General features: G+C 45.1%; 1 protein-coding gene across 2 annotated transcripts in view; it reads right to left on the reverse strand.

Moving 5' to 3' along the window:
• Window positions 1-15,319, reverse strand: part of CALN1 (calneuron 1) — a 419,388-nt gene that overhangs the window by 140,187 nt on the left and 263,882 nt on the right. For both annotated transcript variants that reach the window (XM_081090572.1, XM_081090573.1), the window contains exon 4: window positions 5,390-5,502. In XM_081090572.1, the coding sequence (XP_080946698.1) occupies window positions 5,390-5,502 (113 nt within the window). The remainder of the gene's footprint in view (window positions 1-5,389; window positions 5,503-15,319) is intronic.

The raw sequence follows: 15,319 nt of genomic DNA on the forward strand, positions 1-15,319 counted from the left end.
ACCAGATGGGGAGGAGTGGGCAGCTGGAAAGGATCCTGTGCCGGTCTGCTGTTGGAGAAGTCAGTGTGACAAGCAAGCTCTGGTCTGGACCAAACCTGGGGGTGGGTGTCCCACACTCTTTTATGTTGAAGTAACTTACAGTGTCTTGGACGTTGCACACAGCTGCGGGGTAAACCAGCTATGGTAACAACCAGCTTGCATGTGGCCAGCCGAGAGGCTCAGGACATTTAGGCAACACTCTCCAGCGCACACACAAAGACCAAGGAGCCAGCATGAGCCCCTTGTTTCCTGACCTCCAGTCCCGGACGCAGCCCCATACACCCAGCGCCATCCAGTCAGCAGGTCCATTTGTGTAATTATTAATGTGTTTCATTTCTTAAAAGAAAACCTCTAAAGCAGCGAAGTTTTACCAGTAATGAATGATGTTTGACTGGATAAGATAAAAATGTGAGCAAAGGAGCCCAGTGCTAGAGCGCCCATTCGATGATTTCCAGAGTCACTGTGGCCCCGGGGGTTTTACTCACTCCTTCAAGCACCCACAGAAAGACACAGCGATAGCTCAGCTCCCCGCTAAGTGTGGACTCGTTTCTCTTCCTTGAGAGGGAGAAGAGTTTAACCCTGGATTGGCAGAGCTGTCTGATTTCCCACGATCCTTCTCATCCTTGTCATTCTCCTACTCATCGTGTGCTGTCGACACACTGGGTGCAGAACAGTGTTGTGGGGATGAAGGTTAAAGAGGAGACCCTGTAAGGGCTGTTGTGGTGACTCGCGTGAACCTTGTGATGCCGAAGAAGAGCTCTCCTCTGCCACTTGGGGCATCTACTGTACTAAAGACTCTCATTGTTGGGTACAAGTGGACTCACGGTGTACAGTGAGGATGAATGGTGGAACAACAGTGACTCTGAGGACCCCACTTCTCATCAGTGACAATCAATCTGGAGCACTGAGCATGAAAGCCACTCCCCCATCCTGAGTCCCAGCTCCTTTTACTCCCCCCTCCCATTCCCTCCTCTCCACCATCAACAGATATCAAGTCCTAAGGCTGACTCCCAACACAATTTCACATCCACTCCCCAATACATCCAATACATCACTGCAACTACAGAAAACAGACAGAAACGTGATGAATGAAGAATAAAATGCACTATGTCTTCTGTGCATTATCCCACCAGATGGGGAGGAGTGGGCAGCTGGAAAGAATGGGGAGCAGGTCTGCTATTGGAGAAGCCAGTGTGACAATCAGGCTCTGGTCTGAACCAAATGTGGGGATGGGTGTCCCACACACTTTAATGATAGGGTGACTTACAGTGTCTTGGACATTGCACACAGCTGTGGGGTAAACCAGCTATGCTAACAACCAGCTTGCAGGTGGCCAGTGGAGGCTCAGGACATTTAGATTCCAAACTGGTTGCCCAGAGATCTGTGAGACTCACACGCCAAGGATTGAACAGCCTGGGAGGATGGAGAGATACATGGCCCTCAGACTATCTTCCTTAGGGACGAGGCTGCTTTAGTAGCCAATTGCATTTAATTTCCTGCAAAGAGCCAGGGGCTCACGCTTTTGGGACTAGCACCAACGGACAAATAGCTGCTTTTGCAGAATCCTATTTCATTTTTCCCTTGGCACTGTAGGCTAGAAATCCAGCAAGGAGGGAGCACTGGAAACAGACTGGATTAGCAAACCAGAAAACAGCCCTGGTCACAGGTCTCTTCTAAAGTAGGAAGAAACCAAAGTCTAGGGGAAATGGAAGGCTGTGGCAGCAATGTTGGATCAGAAGCTAAAGCCCAGTTACAGAGTCTTCACCCTGTGGTAGCCAGCCTCCAGCAGGGCCCCAATGATCCTTGCCTCAGAGTTTGTCCTCTCCCACCCTGACTGGGGATGACCTGTGTAACCAAAAGAATTTTGCAGAAATCATGGAGTTTGACTTTTAAGGCTAGGTCGTACAAAGACATCATAGCTTCTGCCTTGTCCTCTCTTGGATCACTTGTCTTGTGGGAAGCCAACTGCCATGTCACAAGGACACTCAAGCAGCACTGAGGAGGCGTCCTTGTGGCAAGGGCTTGAATTCTCCTGCCAATAGCCAGCATCACCATGCCATTAACATGAAGGAGCCTAAAGCACATCCTCCATCCCAGTCAAACCTTCAGATGATCACAGCCCTGGCCAGCATCTTGATTGCAACCTCAGGAGAGACCCTGAGCCAGAACCACCCAGGTGAGCTGCTTTCAAATTCCTGACCCACGCAAACCGTGTGAGATAGTATTTAGGGTCGTTTTACGTCACTAGCTTTTGGTGTAATGTATTATGCAGCAAATGCATCATTAATGCACCCTGCCAGGTGTACCATTAAGTCTATTAATGCAGTTTGAAACTGACTTTGTCCCTGGTGGGAAGCCTTGTCAGCGTGTCTCAAATGGATGGCCTTCTTCTTTCAGAATATTGGTATCTCCTGAGATAAATGGGTATCCAGTGCAGCAACCTGCCTTTCTGCTTCTCTTCCATACCTTCTTCAACCATTGTGCCAAGCAAACACAGACATGTACATATGCATATACACACATGCACACACACGACTTTCTTTTTAACCTGAAAAATCACCAAATCACTCAAGCACCGAAAAATATGAACTTTTTTCCAGGAAGAACCAGATGCTTTGGATGTTTTAAGTACTATTTCTCACTCCGTCTCTGAATGGACAGATGGCGGGGGCGGGGAGAACACAGCTGACTACTGAGAATTGATTGATGGGTCTGTTCTCCTTTGCTAGTCATATAATTCTGAGCTGAGTGAGCAAGAGCAGGGGAGGAAAGCCACAGCCACAAATCCGTGCATTCCCAAATTTGTTTAAATATTTCAGAATGGGATTTCTCCTTTTCTCTCATTTCCCCATCCCATTTACCACCACAGGTGAGGAGAGTCTTTGATGAGATAAAAGCACAGAGGCTTTGTGAACATAATAAATAGCCCATCCAAATTATGGTAGAGACCATCAAGCTATTGTAAGAGAAACATTTCCTCACTGTACAGAAGTTCTGCTATGAAGAACCCGAAAGATGTGAGGCTCTGAGTATCTGCAGGTCCTTCCCCTCCAGGTTGGTGGCCAAGAAGAAGGCTTAGAGGTTGGAAAGCCTTGCAGCATTCTCCTTGGATAGAGTGGGCCCTGAAGGCAGAGGCAAAAGGTAGAAAACAGGGGAATAGGGAAGAGCAGAGAAGAAGGGGCACCAGGGAGAAAACTCCCGATAGTCACCCAGAGTGGACCTGCATGGGTTGAAAGATGGCCAGGTGGGAAACTATTTCTCAGCCTCCTGTGTGCTTCTTTTTATTTCTGTCAGAGAACTCTACCTGTCTGTCCTTCCAAGTATGGAGTCATATCTGAAGGGTTACATGGGAAATATTCTCATCACAAGGTGAGTAGGGTCATGGAGGTCCTTCTCTAGAAAGAGTCATGGCTGATCATGACCACAGTTTGGGGAGACAGTGTTCTCCCGGCGTGTCTGAACAGAGTGGATATCAGAGGCCCCATGTCACTGACCCTGGCTCTGGATTCTCCAGGAACTGATCCTGTGTGTCTGCTCATCTCCATCCCTGCATCTTCCCCTGCTGAGCTCTGCCACCAGCCCTGGTGAATCCCAGGTTTCCAGCCCTGGTCTCCTGCCTGTGATCCATCCCTGATTTCAGCTGTGCATAGACTTTCCTCCTCTTGGTTATCTGAGCCTCACCTTACACTCAACATGTCCAATTTAGAATTCCACAAAGACTCCTTTTCTCCATGATCTTATTTCTGGCAATAAAAGCCAGCTGGGAACTTGGAGTCATCTCAGATCTTCTTTCCTCAGGCCCTAAATCCATCCTGCCGGTGGTCCTGAGGTCTTTCCCTTAAACTGTACCTTCGTTATGCTCAATGATGGGCTGTGCTCAGGGCCTCCACCCTTTGCAAACTCTCATCCCGACAGGCCTGAAATGTTCTCTTTTCTTTCTTTGCTCCCTTCATCCCCCTCATATTTCCAAGTTTGAAACAATTGGTCCCATTTCCTTAAGCCTCACCTGACCCCTCAAGACTACATTTGCCTCCTTTCTTGAACTTCTATTCCTCCTATTCAAAGGCAATTATTAATGAGGGCCTGCTGTGTGCAATGTGCCAAGTGCCAGTCGGGCAACAACAGTGACGTTCTGGGCTTCCAGGAGATTAGTCTAGTAATCATAACACCAATTAATAACTTTTGTTTTTCTCTTTCTTTTTTAAAAAATATGTTTTCATTGATTTTTAGAGAGATATGAAGAGTGAAACATCGATGAGAAAGAAACATCAACTCACTGGCCTCCTGCATGGCCCCCTCTGAGGATGGTGCCCACAACCCAGGCAAGTGCCCGGACTGGGACTCAAACCAACGACCTCTCGGGCATTGGGTAGACACTTAACTACTGAGCCACACCAGCTGGGCTATTTCCTCTTTCTTAACTGTGCTCCCCCAACCAAATTCTTAAATAGCCAGGACTGTGTCTTAAACAACTTTTTGTAAAATCCACAGTGACTATTAGATTACAGGGCACACGACATGTTCTTACTACTTGTTGGTTATATGCAAGACAGGTAATAGAATCAGATAAAAAAAAATACATGTCAACTACAATCCTTATCTAGGTTACAGAAATATCTTTGGTATGAAGGGAAAAAACCCGTCAAAAAATTAAAGAAACCAGGCTGTGTTTGAATGGTGTTTTACATGTCTAATCAATAAATCAATTTAACTTGTCAAATTATTTTTAATATAATCATTGATAGTCCATTCCCCAAATACCATAATCTTGAGATAATAATCACATTATAAGATTAATGATTCAAAGCACATTAGTAATTCAAAGGTAGATATCTGGAATTTCCTAAGAGATTTTACAAGACAGAAATAGGATCAAATTGAGAAGCACTGAACACAACTCTTAGGTAAAATCATTCTATTCTATTAAGGACAAGAGTATTGATAGGATCCCAACACACAAGAGAACCGTGACATCCTCTCTGCAAGGGTCTCCTGGACCAGGGACAGAACTGGGCTCAGGTAATACTGATATGTCCTTTTTAAATGCCCCAGTAAAAAGACTTTTGTGAATCAGAAGTAGAGAAATCTCATTTCTCCAAAATGTAAAACTCTTTTTGATATAAGAAAAAAATAGGGAGATATTTCACTCCTCCCAGCCTTACATGAGCATAGTTTTGATTCTTCGTTCAGAGGACCTCGTATGTACCTCAGTTTAGACTACAAGGAATGCATGTCAGTCCAGCCTGGTAGAGATCTTCGTGTGCTAAACAGCTCAAGAACACAGAGTCATAAATTTGTCTCAGAGACATGCTTACTGTGAAAGTAAATCTTTAAGAAAATTCGTACTCACCTGCCAGAATATGCTATCTATTGTGTTTCCAAGAAAACCATCACGGCCTTCTGAAGACACCAGTTTCGGGCCAAGAATTGTCATGAATTCATCAAAATCCACCTGGCCATCCCCTGGAAGAAGAAGATATAAATATAAATGGAAAAGTAGTTGAAGTTGACTTACTATGCCCCATGAAATAAACATCTTCATATTTTCCTCCTTAGCATGACCTCAATAAATAACTAGTGGCATTACTGCAAGTTGTGCAACATTCTTCAAATACCAAAAGAAATACAAGAAATTATTGGTTATTATTAGTACATTCAATACCACATATCCCTAATTACTTGTCAGTATTTCTATCTAAATGCTCAACCAGCACCTCAAATTGCCCAACTATACATGATAGAAATTGCAGCTTCATTCATATCTCTTCCTTTATCTTTGTCACTCACAAATACATTTAGTCATCACGTTTTATTGAATTCACCTCTTAGATACCTGCGGCTGTTTTATTTTTCTTGTTAATCCAATTGCATATCCCTTTCCAAAGACTATGGTGGGAAAGTGATTCCAAGGATTAAAATTCCTAGTTATAATTATAATGTTATTAGAATTGCTTTCTGACCTCACACTCTCAACTCCTCACTTTCCTCCAAACAATTCCAAGTTTACTTCCCTTAAACACATCTGATCATGCTTTATAAATCATTCATCTCTGAAAATAAGGAAACCACCTCAGGGTAGCATTCAAGTCCCATTACCCCTTCTGTCACCTTTTTCTCCTCACCTCTGCACAAAATGCCCTGCTCTTTCAGAGCTTCAGGCCTCCGTACATCTGGGATGCTTTCCCCCACTGGTTTACCTGATGAACACCATAAGTCAGTGGTTCTCAACCTTCCTAATGCCGCAACCCTTTAATACAGTTCCTCATGTTGTGGTGACCCCAACCATAAAATTATTTTCGTTGCTACTTTATAACTGTAATTTTGCTACTGTGATGAATCGTAATGTAAATATCTGATATGCAGGATGTATTTTCATTGTTACAAATTGAACATAATTAAAGCATAGTGATTAATCACAAAAACAATATGTAATTATATATGTGTTTTCCGATGGTCTTAGGTGACCCCTGTGAAAGAGTTGTTCGACCCCCAAAGAGGTCTCGACCCACAGGTTGGCGACCCACAGGTTGAGAACCGCTGCCATAAGTGCTCTAAGATGGAGCTTAAATATCATAATTTCTTTCCATTTTCTTCCTGACCCTTCCTCATCTCACTTGACAGAGTTGGCCCAACTTTTTTCCGTCTCTCCTACTAACTTAATGTGCATCCTTTACAGAACTTATCACCTGTATCTCAGTCACTGATTTGCATGCCTATCTCCCACCTGGACTGTGAGCCCTGCAAGGTCAGGGACCTACGCTGAAACTTCTTTGTACATTCAACACCGTGGTGGGCCCTCAATATGTCCTTGTAGAATGAACAGGTGCTGTCTCTTGCTTGATTTTCTGTTGCTCAGTTCAGCATTCATTGGATCTTTCAAGCCTGAGCTGCTACTGACCAAAAGGTAAACTTGAGCCAAGGCAGACAAAAGCTGACCTTCAAGGTCTTGCCCAAGCCTCAGTGACCCATCAGTGTGGCATTCCTAATGAGTCATTGAGGCTTGGACAATACCTTGAAAGTATTGTCCAAGAGAGAGTCTCCACCAAGAGCTCACCACATCTTGGCGCCCAACCATGAAGACGGTGTCTGCACACAAATTTGCCAAAGCGCAGACATTGATCCACCCCCAGAATGCAATTGCCTTTAAAAATATATTTTATTGATTTTTTTACAGAGAGGAAGGGAGCGTGATAGAGAGTTAGAAACATCAATGAGAGAGAAACATCGATCAGCTGCCTCCTGCACACCTCCCACTGGGGATGTGCCCGCAACCAAGGTACATGCCCTTGACTGGAATCAAACCTGGGACCCTTTAGTCCGTGGGCCGAAGCTCTATCCACTGAGCCAAACCGGTTAGGGCATGCAATTGCCTTTACAGAGCCTTCATTCAAAACCTATTTCAAAAATCCAAGCAGATGTCATCATCAAGATGTCAATAATTCAGATAAAGCTTTCTAGAAGATAAAGGAGGCATGAGAAGTCAATGGGAAAGAACAGACTTAGCCACCAAATGAGGTGGGGCAGTCAGTGGGCTATTGAGAGGAAACTGATTTATCTCTCAACCTTCACTAAGATAAAGGGATCTAAAATTTCACCCTCATTGATCACCATAAGAAAGCTAATGCAAGCAACAATGCATTACCATCTTGCCTTTCAAAGTAGAGAATACTTGTAAAAAGGGTACTGCTCTTTAGCAGAGGTCCAGAGAAGAGCCCGGCTCTCTTCTGCATTCCCAGCACACTTATCTGAGTATTGGATATTGACGGGCAGTATTTAAGGTGCTGTAACATATGTTCTTTTTAACATAATAACTTCACTTTTTAATAATAATAATAATAAAAAGAAAACAAGGAAATTATCTTACATACTGACCAAGATGCTTGCCTAAAGACAATCATCTAGTATTTGTGAAAGCGGAAAATTGGAAGCTAGGAGAGAGAATGCCCAGGCTTCCTAAACTTCACACCGAGCTGGCTCTATGTGGCTCCAAGTCTCAGACAGGCACGCTTGTTATGCACATGCACTGACACTCTGTGTTGTGTTACATGTCACTGAGTTGGCTCTGACTCCTGGTGACCCCATGAATGAGTCATGTCCACAGTGTCCTGCCCTCAACAGCCCTGCTCAGCTCCTGTAGACTCAAGGCCATGGCTTCTTTTATGGAGTCAATCCAGCTCATATTTGGTCTTCCTCTATTTCTGCTCACCCCAAATCACCCCTGCTATTATAGGTGGGAATGGAGGGCCAACGAGTCTCAGACTAAAATATCCATTCTCAATAGAGACACTAGCTCCCTCAATAAAGTGAAAAGTGATTCTTAGAGGACAAAAAAAGATCTTAGATATTATAATGGTTTGTGGCCCTTCTGGGACCACAGTGCATAAAGAGATAGATAGTATATCTTTCTATTACAGTTTCATGGGGGTAGGGCAGCTATGGAAACAAATGTCCTAAGGCTCCTGGGGGTGGGGTGGCTATTTAAAAAAGAAGGTCAAGAAACACTGGACTAGAAGATGTCCCGAGTACGATGGTTGTCCTTCCCCGGGCCCTCCCTCCCATTAGCAGTGGACCAACATTATCCCAACTCCCTATCACCCATGACGAGGTCCGACAGTTCATAAAGGCTTAGCATTTCATTACACCTTAACTACCAGGCTTGGCCACTCAAGCTCCTGCCCACGGTGTAATGGGCACTGCTGTCTCTCAACTGGGAGCCTTGTAGGGGAGTGGTCCATAGGACGTGGCAAAAGACCTGCTTCTCATTGCCAGGGAAATGGGATTGTCTTTGAACAGTCCACCTTCCAGGTAGGAGGAGAGGCCACGCACCTCTCCAAAACCTCCCCCGAGGGTGATGGGAGTAAAGCAGCATGCAATTGGTGCATTTCAAGGGTCCACATGGAACTCTGGTCAAATCACCAAGGAATGCTCACAGAGGGCGCCCTTGGCTGAGAACACCAAACCCAAAGCTGACAAGCAGACACAATGCTTCAAAACTTTCCTGGCACTGGCTAACTGCTCTTTTATGACTCAATCCTTGGTGAGGTGCTCAGGATCCCGTGGGCCGTGCCAACTGCAGTGCAGAACAGGTGGCTTGGTGCAGACTTTCTGCTACTGGGAGAAGAGGTCTAGTTCACGGAGGATTTGCTCCCAGCTACTTAGCAGAGGACATCTGGAACATCAGATTATTTTATTGGTGGAAATATGATTCCACTGCTCCTTGTTAACTATCATCGAGCAAAGGGAGATTCCTGCAGGAGAAATAATCAGGGTGGGGGTCCCCATCTCTCTGCATCTCTCTCAGGACTTCCTCAGCTCTGACTCCTGAGGATGTGTGTACACAGCACATTTTCTGCAGACCTTCCATAAGTGAGGGCTCCTCTTGCTACGGCACAATTTGACCGCACAAGGTTCTATTCAGATTTCCTGGGAGGAAAAGCTCTCTTCAGCAGTTTGCAGTTTTAACAAACAGAACTGGAAACGCCCTATAAGCTATCAATCCTGGCCCCAGAATACCAGCCCCACAGCCCCATCCCCTCACTCCATCATCTCAGGAGAACTGAGACAAATGGAATCTCAGAGAGAGGTTTTTCACTAAGTCCCTTGTAGGAAAACCATTCCCAGGCTGAGGTAAGGTCTGGGAAGCCAGATAATGATGGAAATATCTATTTACTGAGCACTCATTCACGATGTGCTGGGCACTGTGTAAAGAAATTTCTCTACACTAGTTCACTTAAGTCTTTCAGCAGCCCATTTTACAGATGATAAAACTGAGGCACTGAGAGGTTCAGTAGCCTGCTGAAGCTCGTGCAACAAGCAGAGCTGGATTCCAAACCCAGCAGTCTGCTTGTGCTTTTGCTGCATCGCAGGAGGCTGGGTCATGCATGGGACTGTGTGGAACCCTCTTCCCCCTTCCCCAGCATTTCCTGGCAGGTAACTATAGGCAAAGTGAAATCTACATTGCTCTCTCTGATCTAGTTGTTGTGTCTCAGGTCAACCTCTAGAGGTCTTTCTTAATCATTTAAAAGACTAATAATAAAAGAAAGAGGAGATAGGTATTTTACAGACACTGAGTTCAGGGCTTTACATTTTATTATCTTGTTTGGTTTTATCCCAACACTACGAACAGGTTCTGCCCTTCCACATTTACCCATGAGAAAACTTAGGCACAAGAGGTTAAAAGCAACAAGGTCAAGGCCATGCAGCACTTATCAGCTTGGAACCCTGATATTAACCTCCACGTTGTACCATCCCCGGTTCTGCACCAGGGATCCCAGCATAAGTCCTGGCATAGGCTCATATCTCTTTTCAAAGTGTGAGAGTCTAACATGGTTTCCTCTCTGAGCATTTAGGAAGGAATTTAGTGGGAGATTGGGAGAGATGGCCGTTAAGGGTTCTAATGCAAAAGATCATTGCCTGAAAGCCATTTATTTGTTCCCCAAATTTCTATTTTGCCTGCAGTCGCTGTCTCAGTAATTCTCCTTCGATGGTCAATTCTAGCGGACACTGGTCTCTCTCATACAACCTTCCAGGCGTCTGAAACCTCTTCCACCTGAAAGCATTGGTCTAATGAGGGAGGCCTGGCCTGGCCTGGCAGGGAATCTGGATTGACATGCTCTCAAGGAAAGGATGGGCATCTTCTCAGACCCACCACCTTTCACAGAACGTGGCTCCAAAAATTTCATTGGGTTAAATTTTTTACCAATTTTGAACATGCAAGTAACTGCAGAATTAAATAATGGAGTCCACCCCTACCCGGCTTCCTTCTCCCTCCTCAAGCCTTCTAATATCATGAGCCACTTAGCAGGGAGTGAAGGAAGCTAACCTGCTAAGGTCTAGCTGCTATGTAAGTCAAAGTAATGAACTTGAACTGGGGCAGGAAGCTGCAGGAGGGCCAGGACTGTGCAACATTCATTAAAACCAACCAGCTGAAACTTGCACAGAGAGCTAAAATAATAACAAAAATCACTGCAAAAAAAAAAAAAAGCAAGAAAAAAAAAAGGATGAGCTCTGAAGGACAACAAGGACACAGTCAGTGAAGACGTAGAAAAAAGTGTCTGAGACTCCATTCAAATCACACCTGCAAAGCAGCAGGTCAGTGGGCCATGGACTGTGGGCAACAGGAGATAAATATGGCACAGGCTTACCCTCCAGGTGCTTGGAATCTGTTACCAGGACAGAACCAGGCGGGTGCCATGATTGGCCTAACAGCACTGTGCTAAGGTAGGATGAAGGAGGGAGCAAAAACTCCAATTAGGAAATTCTCAGTGGTTTGGCAGTGAGCCTTTAAAGGAGGAGAGGAGAAGGATATAACAAACTCAAAGGGGGATGAGGGAGCAGCCTGGGCGGAGCAGGGGCACCAGGAAGGATGGAGGATGGTTGGGAGCAGTGACTGCCCTCTCTTTGTGCTGGATTGAGAGTTCGTGTGGGAAGAGAGGAGGACAAGATAAGCCTCTGCGTGTCATGGATCTAGAATCAGTGGAAAGTGGGGATCAGAGCATCCGTGTTGCCGACCAAAGATCAGCCAGGTCATGGTGCACAGGCTGGATGGGAGGGCAGTGCTGGCCCAGGAAGTGGTGTTGGGTTAAACAAAGGAGAGGAAGGCCCAGGTGGAGGAGGGAGAGGGGTGGTGTGGATCCAGGGAACTACACTTGGCAACTGACTGGAACAACAGAAAAGGGGAAGAGGCAACGGTGACTCTGAGGTTGAGTCTGGGATAGTGGATGGTCCATGGAGCTAATCAGGAACAAAGGGGAAGTCAGGAGGAGCACATATTTGGAAAATGCTGGCTTTAAGGTGCTGGCAGAATGGGAGGACGGGAAATAACTAACAGCTAAAAATGTGGATCCAAAAGTCTTCAGGACCTATGGAAAGATCTCTAAGATCTCCAAGAGAGAATCTCAGGTAAACAAAAGCCAGGTACATAACTGTATTATAGTGTGCTACAATTTAATTTTAAAAGATCAAGGAGAATATATATATACCTATTTGCTTGAGTAAATCTTTTCATAAAAGTATCTGGAAGTGTACCCCCACCACCCTCCAAAAATTAATAATAGTTCATGGTTTATTCATGGGTAAGTCTGGGCATGTAGGGTAGAAGAACAAGTCTTCTCACCAAACATTTTTTTATACTTTTTGATTTTTGAAACTTGTCACATATCATCTGTTCAAAAGTAGATAATTTTTAAAATTAAACAATGAATTCAGACTTTAGCATCCATGTGGATGAACTCATCAAGAGCAGAGGGAAGCAAAGACCAAGGAGGGCCTTGGGAGCACCGCACAGCTCTTTTCTTGGATGTTCTAGGCTCCACAGGGTGCAGGCAGAAAAAGCTTCCTCACACTCCCTGTTCAAGCCACCCTGCCTTATGCTCTCTCTGGCTCTGGATGAAGCACTGGCTGGTCCCATAGCTTTGCTATTGACTCTAAAAGAACAAAAAATCTAGTCCAGTCTACTAAGAACGTAACTCTAGACCTCCTTTAATTGGAAGCATCTTCCTTCCTTTGACTTGGACCAGATCCAGGATAGTGTCCTGGACCGGGAAGAAGAGATCAGTTTCTTCATGCTTTCCTTGGCCCACCTCTCTCTCCATTCTCCAGCTGTGGTTTCTGGCCACACCTGGGGTGGGAGAGGCTCAGGAGGAGGCTGCGGTTTCTCCAAGTCAACTATTCCTCCACCACGTTGGATGCTTATTAACCCCCCTCCCTGGGCCCCTGGGCTTCTGGTGATATCTCCCTTCACTGGGTGTCATCAGCCCTCTAGGTCTGGGGTGGGGAACAAGCAGCCCACGGGCTATATAAGGCCTGGGAAATCATTTGGTCTGGCCCTGACAAGGCATTATTGGTGAGTTAATTAAATATTTGAGCAAATATAGCAGGCTAATTTTTAAGTTGATAATTTTGTATGGCACGAGAATGATGTTATAAATATCCAAACGGCCCTTGGCAGAAAAAGGTTCCCCACCCCGGCAGAGTCTACCCATGGTCGGCAAACTGTGGCTTGCGAGCCACATATGGCTATTTGGCCCCTTGAGTGTGGCTCTTCCTAAGCCTTAGGAGTACCCTAATTAAGTTACTAACAATGTACCTACCTATATAGTTTAAGTTTAAAAAATTTAGCTCTCAAAAGAAATTTCCATCGTTGTACTGTTGATATTTGGCTCTGTTGACTAATGAGTTTGCCGACCACTGGTCTAGGCCATCCTAAACTCCAAACTGGCTCCTGCTTTGCCCCATGTGTCACTGAAAGGTAGCTCTTTCCAAGCTCCAGCTCCAACACAGGCCTCAGGCGGTTCACATGTGGTGCTAACACCAGCCCCTAAATACTTTAAACTCCATCACACACAGGTCACTCTCTATGAGCGGCTCTTTGGAAATACTTTTAGCTCAAACTGAATGAGAAACAGCCCCTCCCACTGCAAGGAGTTTAGGGAAAACCCAAAACCCACCACCAGTTCCCTTCAATGAAACCGTTTTGCCTAATGCTTTAACTTCAACATCTCATAAAGTGTTAGGAGCGAAACTGTGTCTCCCCCTCTCCCCAAATGCATAGGTGGAAGTCCCAACACCCCCAATGTGGCTGCATTAGGAGATACGGCCTTTAGGGAGGTAATTAGGTTAAATGGGAGCAATATCCTTAGAAGAAGAGGAAGAGACACCAGGAGTGCAAGCACAGAGAAAGGCCATGTGAGGACACAGTGAGAGTGGTGTCTGCGAGCCAGGAAGCAGGCTCCCACCAGGCACCAGGCTCGCTTGGACTTTGATCTTAAGTCTAGCTCCTAGAACAGAGTGAAATAAAATTCTGTTGTTTAGGCCACCCAGTCTGAGTTATTTTGTTATAGCAGCCCAAGCTGACTAACACATAAAGTGGAGAAGAACAATGGACTCTTGGGAAACTTAGCACTTATTGTATTGTATTGTTCTGTGTTTTATGGCCTAAAATTGAGACATAAGAGTTTTATTTTGATAAACTGTTACTCTCTCTGTCTTGATGGAGCAACAGCTTGGTTAGAAGGGGACTGACTATAGCTTTACAGATGGGATATGTATTGGAGAAATCTCAAGATCATCCCCAAGTTCAACGGTTTGCTAAGAGGACTCCCAGGACAGCATGTGGTCCTACTCACGGCTATGATTTATTAATGTGAAAGAATATAAAGCACAGTCACCAAAAGGAAAGATGCGCAGGGTTAAGTCTGGAGGAAACCAGGCACAAGCTTCCAGAATCCTCTCCCAGCGAGTCAACAGGACATGCTCAATTCCTCCAGCAATAAGTAGCAGTAACATATGGGAAATCCTGTCTACCAGGAAAGCTCCTTAGAGCTACTTACTAGGGGCTGGCTGTGTGGGCACACTATGCCTGACATGCACTAAACTTCAAGGCTTCCAGAAGGAAAGCAGGTGCTTAGCATGAACCGTGTTGTATGCCCAAACAGTTTAAGCATCATGAGCGACTCTTATCAGTTCTAGGAATGATGAAAACCCTCCCCAGATCCAATTTCCCAGACACCAGCCAAGGACTAACCTTGAAAGCAGGCCTTTCTGAGGATAGCCTGCTGTGTTAACTCTCTTCCACACACATCTTCCTCCTCATTCCAAGTTCTCGAGTCACTGAGCTAAGGCCACCGACATTTATCAAAATCAACACTGTCACCTGGAACAGGAGCTGCACAGCTTCTTAGCGTTCAGAGTCCCTAATATCAGTCCTGCAGCTAATAATGGTACAGTAGGTGTTCCTAGACCTGAGCTATTTAACACTCTGCTTGGCCATTGTTCCGAAAGGACGAGCACAGTCTCTTCCTCTTCTACTTCTATTCATGGAATTTTACATCCATCCAGCTCTCCTAGATCCTGATCCGCCCCATCCTCACCTCACTGGTAACAGCAGAACTGAGGCCCAGACACCCAGAGTGGTGTGCCTACGGCTAGCAACCCAGCATTCTAAAGAGCCCATTTTCCATGAGAGCTAAACACCAAACACATAGTTTTTACATACATTATACAGAACAATCAAAATAGAAAAGACGCTTTTATTTACACTTTACATTTGAATGGAAAGTATCAATTGACCACTGCAGAGTAAAACAGGAAGCGAGGAAGTGCTGCAGAAGCAAAAGTTGATATTGTCTCTGACAGTGGTCTCCCAGGTGGGAACAAGTCAAGGATGCTCAAGAACATTCACTGCAATGCCAGAATGCAATTACAAGCTCCATCATATCTATTTGTATTCATCCTTTCTATTTCTACTTTTTGGGATGTGTCATAAGGTCCAAAAAATATT

The sequence above is a fragment of the Myotis nattereri genome (assembly GCF_964212035.1).
Source record: "Myotis nattereri genome assembly, chromosome: 4".
Taxonomy (NCBI): Eukaryota; Metazoa; Chordata; class Mammalia; order Chiroptera; family Vespertilionidae; genus Myotis; species Myotis nattereri.